The 9,377-nt window shown below is 32.2% G+C and overlaps 2 protein-coding genes across 2 annotated transcripts; one reads left to right on the top strand and one right to left on the bottom strand.

Annotated features, from left to right (window-relative positions):
• The first annotated feature begins 400 nt into the window (after positions 1-400).
• LOC107794401 (uncharacterized) lies at positions 401-5,737 on the top strand. Its single transcript, XM_016616883.2, has 4 exons — positions 401-818; positions 1,467-1,613; positions 2,756-2,833; positions 5,325-5,737. Exons 1-4 carry the CDS (start codon positions 438-440, stop codon positions 5,538-5,540), a joined length of 822 nt encoding a protein of 273 aa, XP_016472369.2. The 5' UTR covers positions 401-437; the 3' UTR covers positions 5,541-5,737.
• A 352-nt stretch (positions 5,738-6,089) lies between these two features.
• Positions 6,090-8,961, bottom strand: LOC107794402 (putative late blight resistance protein homolog R1B-16). Its single transcript, XM_016616885.2, has 2 exons — positions 7,406-8,961; positions 6,090-7,324 (listed from the first exon to the last, which is right to left on the bottom strand). The coding sequence occupies exons 1-2, from the start codon at positions 8,287-8,289 to the stop codon at positions 6,196-6,198; spliced, it is 2,013 nt and encodes a 670-aa protein (XP_016472371.2). The 5' UTR covers positions 8,290-8,961; the 3' UTR covers positions 6,090-6,195.
• Between the last annotated feature and the right edge of the window lie 416 nt (positions 8,962-9,377).

The following is a 9,377-nucleotide window of genomic DNA, read 5'->3' as shown; positions in this document are numbered from 1 at the left end:
TAATAATATATAGATGTGATTTATTTCTTGTTAGTGTGGCTGGTCCAATTAACCTTAGCAGGAAGATCCCTTACAACAACATATATAGAGAGAATAATGTGTACGCAGATTTTACCCATACCTGGAGAGGTAAAGAGGCGGAAAGATCTCTTACCTTCCATTTAATTTTTACACTTCATGGCATTATTCATAAGGAAAGAGACGGGCCCATCTAAAAGATTGATCTCTTGAGACACAAGACGAACAAACATTCCTAAATGGTAATCACAACACTAAGGCATCCAAAAATTCCTTGGCAATCAAGTGAAGAACAAACATTTTCTCAAGACACCAAAGATGCTAAAGAAAAAGAATAATCCTAATTAATATGAACTCTATATATAAAACCGATCTCACAAATTAAAAGAAGTACTAGATTTCTTCGCTCAATATAAACTATGGAAAATATATTAAACTATTTGCAAATGAGTTTGGAATTCCAAATAGCACATTTCATTGAAGTAGTGAAAGCAAAGGCAATCCAAGTCGGAATTCAACACGATGGACTGCTAACAGTTTTAACGTTATGTTTTGTTTTTTATCTAATAGTGGTTTCTACAGGTCATCTATGGAAGAACAAAAAAAAGAAGAAAAGAGGGAAAATTCAACGAGTATTAACGAGGTCAATGTCCATTGGAGTTTTACATGGAGGTGAATTGGCTCTTGAAAGACTAGTTGACTACCATCAAGCCAAGGCAAACGTTCAGTTGTTGGATGTTACAGAGACGGAGCTGGATTCTCTACTCAAGGAGGGCCTACCTGATTTCAAGAAACTACAAGTAAGTCTAATTTGTTTATCTACTATTCGAAATTAAACAGCTCCTCTGCTTTGTCATTCCTGAGCTGAGGGTCTACCGGAAATAGCCTTTTGTCTTCCTAAAAGCAGGAGTATAGTCTGATACGCTCTACCCTCTCCAGACCCCACTTGTGTAACTATACTATATGTTGTTGTTGTTGTACTATTCGAAATTAAACAGCAAGAGCAATTTTTATATGGGGTCCAATATCGGAAACCGAGAATTGCATGAGTCATGCTCAAATACCATGTGAAAGAAATGAATATTGGGCTTAATTAACCCCTAAAGCTAGCTCTATAAGTAAGGAATACCTGAACTGGTGATGCAGATAATGCAGTATCTCTTAAAATCGGAGCAAATCCAGATGAAATTGACCAAGTCAAAGCAAGAGGTTGACGAAAACGATGTTCACTAAACAAGAATTTCTTCAATAATTGCTTGGTCGAAAGTCGTAAAGATGTGGTGACTCTTCAACATTTATTGGTGACCTTAAATGATCATAGCATGCTAGTACACTCACTTCTTAAATTACTTAAAAGGGATTACGATATATATAATTTTGTCATTTTTTGGATTACAAAAAAGAATTGAAATTGAAACGAGTCTGCAATTGTTTTTACTGTTAACTAGAGGTGTATTGCAAAGCTGGAAATGAGTGGAAAAGAAAGCAAGGCAGTGAAAATATTGGAGTCTGCAATAAAGGAAGCCCGGTTAAAGGGAAAGCCACATGAAGCTTATGAATTTGAGATGCTACTTGTGGAATCACTCATTTACCAGGTTTTTTCTTCTACTAATATTATTTTTTTTTAATATAACTTTTTTGAACACTAATAAAAAAATAGACTCACATAAAATGAAACAGATAGAGTAATATTTAGCAACAACTTAATGTAAAATTGATTACATTAGATCTTAATGTTATAAGATTTATATTAAATCATTAAACTCTTCATTTTTTTTTTCTTTCCTCTATCCTATCCTATGGCGGCCCCGGCCTTTCCCGTCCAAAAAATATTTTAAAAACAAAGGAGCTCTGGTCCGTGTGTTACAACTTCTTTACATAAAGCTAATGCAAATTGATCGAAGGAAAAGATACAAGACACAACATAAACTAGCGGGTAGAAATCGAAAAGGAAAATAGTCAAATCAAACCAATTAAAAGATTAGATTAGGTTTAATTTAATTTGGTATTGAGTAAAAAAACCGAGTTAAACCGATACATAAATATATAATTTTTATATATACTTTTAAGACTTTTTATTGAATTTCTTTAAAAATGTCCACAAATATTTGTGATTCTTTTATGGGATGTAATATTTAGATAAATATGAAGTGCTCCATATTTGTTAACTTTAAATAATGGGTTGTATGATCATTTTCAAGTGTTAGTAAAATGCGTCAATCTCTTTGTTCTTCCATAATCATACGTCGACATCTATTAAATTCTTATATTTTTTTGAATTTGAAATGGTATTTTGATAATTTAAAATTATATAGAACATATTACTATATAGGTTCATATTTATTTTTATGTTTAATTATTAAATTCGGCTAACCTTAAAAGTGTACATCATCATAAAAATTGTATCATGTGTTACTAAGAGAAATTTTCCATACGAATATTTCAATAGATCATATATTTATCAATTTTTAAAATTTTTACTAAATATATATTTACTTATAAAAAATTTAAGAAAGTAATATTGAAATAATATTCATATAACAAAAAAACCCGAAAAATTTCACAAAATCAAACCAATTCAAACCGATATAGTTGGTTTTGTTTGATTTTGATAAAAATCGAACTAACCCGGTCCATGTACATCCCCTTACAGAAACAAAACTGCCACTTGCATTTTTTCCTTTTACAAAATTTAAGTCTATGTTATAGTAACTTGTTTGTCCTATTATTTTTGTAGGGAGAATTCATTAAGGCGCTAAGTTATGAGTGCTTAAATGATGAATTTATTACCGATGCAAGGCGTCCACTTTATAAGGTACGTTAATGTTTACTTTATTGAACATCACAAGTCATTGTTTTCAATCCCATGACTAATTAACGTTTGTGGTCCACAATAAATAATCATTTTATATTTTTATTTTGTTCAAAATAAGTATTCATTTATATAATAAAGAAGAAATTAATTTTATTTTTCCAAAATTTGCTCTTATTTACATATTTTAATATGTCAAGATAACAATTAATTAAGGTTAATTTAGTAAATACGTCTTTTTCTTTAGGAGTTCGTATTTCCTTAATGGGTATGCCAAAGTAAAATGGTCACTTATTGTGGATCGGAGGGAGTAACGTTTATAATTGAAGTCTACCTATAATTACTTTATCATCATTTATATTTATACTATATTAAAAGCACGAAGGCCTATCAAAATATCGTTTGCCCTTTTTATCCTTCGTAAGTTATTAAATGTTTGATATAATCGTAATTGTAATAACTAATTTTTTGGGGAAAAAAAAACAAATTGTCGTGTACTTGCTTAGAATTTACACTGTTTGGAATTCTTACCTTACCGGAAGTCTACGCTGTTTATTGTCTCTTTTGTATCAGTTTTGGATTCATCCATTGTCTCTTTGGTGTTGGTTTTGGATTCAATTTTATATTGTCCTTTCTTTGGATACAAATATTCCTTTATTTATATTTAGAATTAGACCAATTAGATTCATTATAGGTTTATGATTCTTTTTTGGTGCAACAGGTTTATGATTCAGCTGGCAATTAGGTTTTATTGATGTGTCCATTCTTTATTTAGATTTAGGTTATTTTCTATGTTTAAATATAGGTTGACCAATTTTTTTACGGGAAAACCATGAAACTGTCTTTTTAAGGTCTATGAACTCTGTGTTTCTCATTGCTTACGTTTAGGATTCTTTAGCTTTACCAAAACTATCGTAGCCTACGGAGGAAAATTAGGTCTAGGATTGAACAGTTAAAATCACTTTAGGTTTAGGATTCTTTTACTTGTCAATTTTACTTATGTTGATGTTTTAGACTTTTAAAACCAAAGCCATTTAGAATGACGAGGAGCTCAACAATTCTATAAAAGATTTTTTTATAGTGTCACTGTGAAGGTAAAATTACTTGTGATTAGAGGTAAATTTTCTAACATTTACTATGTTTTTGAAGTTATGTAATAATAGATGTTCCTGTATTTTTGAACTGTAATGTCTCGTAATTATCATTACAAAATTGACTTATTTACAAATTTTGTTGTATAGATTGTTTGGATTATTGCAATCTATGACAAAAAATTAATTAGACATTTTAATTCATATCAATTCAAAATTATTTTTACCTATATTTTATAATAATAATTACGCCAGCTTAAGTTACTCATATTTCATAATTCAAGTAAAAATGGTACAAGAAAGGTGACCAATATAAGCAAAAATGCTTCTTACTTTTGTTATTACTATTTTAGATAAATCAACTGCTTTCATGAACTTTAGTTGTGCTTCCTCTTTCTTAATTAAGCACAAGCACAACAATAGTACAATTAAGCTTCATCTTTCTATTTTTTATTTTACCAACCACTTTTTTTTGTTGTTGCATACGTGACAATCAAACCTCTCTATAACAACCTCGTTTGTTCCAAATATTTTTAGATGTTATAGTAAAGTACTGTTATAGAGAACATATATTATAACATAACTTAAAAATTAGTTCCGAAAAAGTTTGACTTTTATAATGAGATGTTGTTATATAGGGATGTTGTTATAGAAAGGTCTGATTGTATATGATATTTCCTTCATTAATCGTGTCTTCACATGACATATTCAATTCTATTTTGGTTTATTATTTTATTTAGTATTTTATTTCAATTTTAAATAGTATAACATTATAATTATCGTGCTTATTTCGTTAATTGTTTCGTCCATCATATATCTAGTAAAAGCTTTTTTGAAGGCGAAACACAATATTTAGAATTATGCAAAAAAACTATATTGAAGCTACTATTTAAAAAGCAAAGTTTAAACACATCAAATTGTTTCCTCAGAGAAGAGTAAAATTCATAAAAGGACTGAAATATTATTTTGAGCAATGTGCCTCTCTCTATAGGTTTCTTTAGCAAATCCATAGCCCTTGTAGCAAAATTAGGCATTTTGTGGTAGGCAAAATTTCAGTTTTTATTTGAGCTACGACAATGCATTTGGTGACTACAGTAGGGTATAATTCTTCTTTATTGAGCTAGCTAAATAGAATGGATTTATATTATTTTCAAGAGCCAATACTATTTCTTTTAGTTTATACTTATTAACTCATTTGCAATGTTTTAATAAAATTTGAATAATTTTAAAAGAAAATTATACTCAACGCGCAGTTAGCATATAAGTCGGTACATAAAACTTTTTTTTTTTTTAAACTTTTCTGTAAGTTTTGTTATCTCTCTTGGATTGCTTCCTACTCAGACCATGGTTTTCTTTCTTTGTTTTGATGGTTATTTTAAACATCTTAAGATAACTTTTTGCAGGCTATAATATACCTCTCACTTGGGTACACTGAAGAAGAAGCTAAAAAATTCTGGTGGGAGTTCAAAAGAATTAGAGGACATATGAAAAGATCACGCAATACACAAGATGTACAACTTTTTGAGATCACAACAGATTTCGACAAATTTATGTGCATTGTTAAGTCTCTCGAGGAAGATATCAAGCAGGTTAAAGCGAAAGCCAACAAAAATAAATAAATGATATTCCGAACCAGTTACACTTTGCTGATAAAGTATTTGTGTTCTCTTTTACCTTTCAGTTTGATTGTATAATAATGTTTATGTTCAATAACACTTAGCACTGCAGGTCATATTGTATTCTAAATTCTGTATTACATGTTTATCGTATTGTTAGATTGAGATGAATATATCAAACTAAAACCATCATTAAAATGTTAAAAGCTTCTTATCCAATCCAATTTCGTACCATTTTTGCCCTCCCTTTATTATATTTAGTGGTAGCATGCTTCTACCTAGTAGCACATGGTTAATCTTTGACCAAGAGACTATTTGGACGTGCTTATTTTAAGTGACTTTTAAGCATAAGCATACGTTAGGAATTCTAGTTTTTTACTTTTGACATATTTTTGCCAGTTTAGCTTAAAACAAGTGTTTAGAATCACTTTTATACTTTATCCAAATACTGCAAGATTACTTAAAAGCACTACGCGCTTTAAGTTGTATATATAGACTTGTGAAAGTAAAAGCACAAATCATTAGCATCTAAAATCATATCAAGCAAAAAGTAATCCAAGAATTCAAACACACATGACACCATTAAATCTGTAAGCAAAATAGCAAGTGAAAGGATAACACATAAAAAGATGAAAATAGAGAAGAAAATCACATCACCCTAATAATTTAAGTAGGTAATGAGTTTGAAGTCTGAATTTTTCATATCATCCCTCTGCATGTTCCTAATTTTCACGGCAGATTTTGTGGCGGAGGGGCAACAACAGTGCGCCTCAATCCTCTGCAGTGAAGGCATGCACCCAAAACTCGAAGGTATCTCCTCAAGTTTATCGCACCAACGCAACACCAATTGCTCGAGACAGGGAAATGAATCCACTGACATGTTCCAATGTTTGATCGAACTATGTTCGATCTTCAAGAACCTTAGATTAACGAAACCTCCAACACCAACTGTCCATTTTCTACCAGTGAAGGCAGAAAGAAGTAGGTTTAGCACCTCAAGGTTTGGTAATGAACCAATTCTTGAAATTTCATCCCAAGAGAAGCCACAACAAGATAAAGCTAACTCTTTTAGGCTTTGAGGGAAGATCAAGCTAATTCCACTCATTGGAAAATAACCACGGTGATAAATAGCTAGTGTTTCAAGATATATTAGACAGTTGAGAGAACTGAACAAAGAGCCCCAATGCTCCATAGTCATAAGTTGAAGTTGGACCAAGTTTGGTGCTCTGTTGCACATTTCACTTATATCATCCTCATTTACTAAAACTACTTTTGAAAAGCTCTCTAATTTCTCTAACTCGAAAACATCTTCTTTTTCTGCCCCAACAACGTCGAAATGAACTTCCCCTTCACTTATATCGACATGCTTTAAGTTTATCATGTCCCACATAGACCCTGGAAGAGTTAAGGTACCACTTTTTGGTCTCGCGGCTAAAGTTTCCAGGTTTGTAAGGTTCGATATGGCTGGTGGAATTTCGCTAAAATTTCCAGAAATTGATAAGTACCTTAAATGAATCAAGGATGTTATGTCCTCGAGAGCTGAAGCCTCGATCACAACGTTCTCCAAGTCCAGTACTGTAAGTGATGATTTGAACAAGTCTGAACTAAATGCTCCACTTGGTATGAATTTGTTCGTTTCATTAGTGTGGGGATATAACCTCAAACTATGGATGCGCTGAGTTGGACGAAGCCACTTGATGAAGTGATGCAGTTTAGAGCAAACTAGGAACCGTTGTATATCACTAGATGAATTAGTAGTAGAAGCAGCAGGATCAAAAGCATGAGATCTGAACAAATAATAAGATCTAACAATGAGAAAACAAACCTAATATAAAATCAAGTCCAAAAAAGTTAAGGGTACTCCTTACCTATCAATTTTTAACGAAAAGTTCTCTTCTTTAGCTTTACTCAAACAAAAATCTAGAACCAAATCATGAAGACGAACAGATTTTATGCCTCCAAGGGGAAATCTTTGAGCAACCATAACAATATTGCTTGCAATTAGATCAATCAAATAGCCCATCGCAATATGCTCTGCGATCTTCACCTCATTACTTTGTCCAAAACCTTCAGCAACCCACAACCGTATCAACTTCTTAACTGACACTTCCTTATCCTCAAGAAACAAACCAAAGTAAAGAAAGCATGGTTTTAAATAATGTGGTAAATGCTTGTAATTTAACTCTATTATGTCCATGTACCACTCTGCCTCACCAGCCACTTTTGCATTTGCACTTAACCTTTTAGCAACTTTAGTCCAATAGCCTCTTTTCTTGTCCAATCTTGCAAGAAGACTACCTATCAAAATAACTGCAAGAGGCAGTCCTGCACAACTTTTTGCTATCTTCTTCCCTATTTCCTCGAGTTCTTGAGGGCAGCTAATTTCTTCCTTAAATACTGTCTTCTGTAATAACAACCAACTTTTATCTTCCACGAGAAACGAAAGATGATGAGTATAGCAAAACATTTTTACAGAAGAAGGCAATTCATGATCAAGCCTAGTAGTTACAATAATTCTACTCTTTTTGTTGTTATCTGGGAAAAAACTGACTAAGTCATCCCATATAGCAGTGCTCCATACATCATCTATAACTATTAAATATCTCTTTTTCTCTAGACACCTTTGTACTTGTAGGATTAATTCATCTTCACTCCTCTCGATTTCAACATGGCGTTCAAATTCATAGCCCAACAATTCAAGCAATAATCTTTTTTTGACATGGATTTGAGAGACAACGCCATGAACGAACATCAAAGCGATTGACTACATTTTCATGGGTATATAACTTTTTGGCAAGAGTTGTCGTACCAAGTCCTGGTACGCCAAAAATGGCGACAACGCTCAGCTGATCTGTTCCGCCAAGAATTTTGTCCATCAGCACTTGTTCCTCTTCCTCAACGCCCGCCATTGACTGTGACGACAACTCAATTGTGGTAGGTAACATTTTGGAATCTAATTAATGGACAGGTTGAATGTTAATGGAGATGAAGCTCAATAGCTAGGAATGAGGGAAATCATACAAACACAAAAGAAATTTTCAGGTAGAAAATACGCAAATGTAATTAAAGGGGGAATTAAGATCAAAACACGGGGGTAGTTGGGGACAGAGAGGTAGCAAGTCAACTGTAGCTTAATTTCAAGATTTTAAATTAGAGCAAATGTAAAATATTCCAAGAAGTGTGAACACCAATACTGAATCGCCAGCTCATATTGTTTGGATTGTGCACATGGTTATTGCACTACACGATCGTCCAACTATATAAGTTCTAAGGAAACAGATTGAGTTTGTTTCAAGCTTCAAGACTTTGCTAAATTGTCAGATATTATGTGTTAGTAATTGAGTATGATGTTTGCATCTTGTTTGTGGATGTTGATTTGGGTGCTGGAAGTTAATTGCAGAAGAGTTGGGGTTGATTCACTGCAAAAAAAGAAAAAAATTTAAAAGTTGAACAGGTCACATATAAACTGTGGCGTATCATATCAATCGCGTGAAGATCATAAGTGGGTCATGTCATGGTATGTCCATATTTTAGGTGAGAAATTTGGAAGCTAACCAGGTCAACACAATTAGGCCTAATCGAGTGCCCAATGAGGTTTGGCTAGCTGTCTAAGCAAGCAAGCCACAGGCGTGATGCGGCACACCACAACGTGACTGATTTAGAGGTCTCACCAAAAAATTTCACGTCACTAATTTCAACTTCAACTGGTTTGAAAAATATTTTCTTTATTAAAGCTGAAAAAGACTATTTAAAAGTTATAAGTATATGGTTGGACATTATTTTAATTAAATTTTGAAATATGAGTATTTAAATTAAAATTAAAAATTTAACAATTATGTT

The sequence above is a fragment of the Nicotiana tabacum genome, chromosome 3 (assembly GCF_000715075.1).
Source record: "Nicotiana tabacum cultivar K326 chromosome 3, ASM71507v2, whole genome shotgun sequence".
NCBI classification, from domain to species: domain Eukaryota; kingdom Viridiplantae; phylum Streptophyta; class Magnoliopsida; order Solanales; family Solanaceae; genus Nicotiana; species Nicotiana tabacum.
The sequence above is the reverse complement of the archived record's forward strand: the minus strand, read 5'-3'. Positions and strand labels throughout refer to the sequence as shown.

Coding starts and splice junctions, on each gene's coding strand:
- LOC107794402 (XM_016616885.2), bottom strand. CDS start 8,289: ATGTTCGTTCATGGCGTTGTCTCTCAAATCCATGTCAAAAAAAGATTA. Junction 7,325..7,405: donor TTTTCGTTAAAAATTGATAG/GTAAGGAGTACC, acceptor TTATTTGTTCAG/ATCTCATGCTTTTGATCCTG.
- LOC107794401 (XM_016616883.2), top strand. CDS start 438: ATGGAAAATATATTAAACTATTTGCAAATGAGTTTGGAATTCCAAATA. Junction 819..1,466: donor CTGATTTCAAGAAACTACAA/GTAAGTCTAATT, acceptor ACTGTTAACTAG/AGGTGTATTGCAAAGCTGGA. Junction 2,834..5,324: donor CAAGGCGTCCACTTTATAAG/GTACGTTAATGT, acceptor AACTTTTTGCAG/GCTATAATATACCTCTCACT.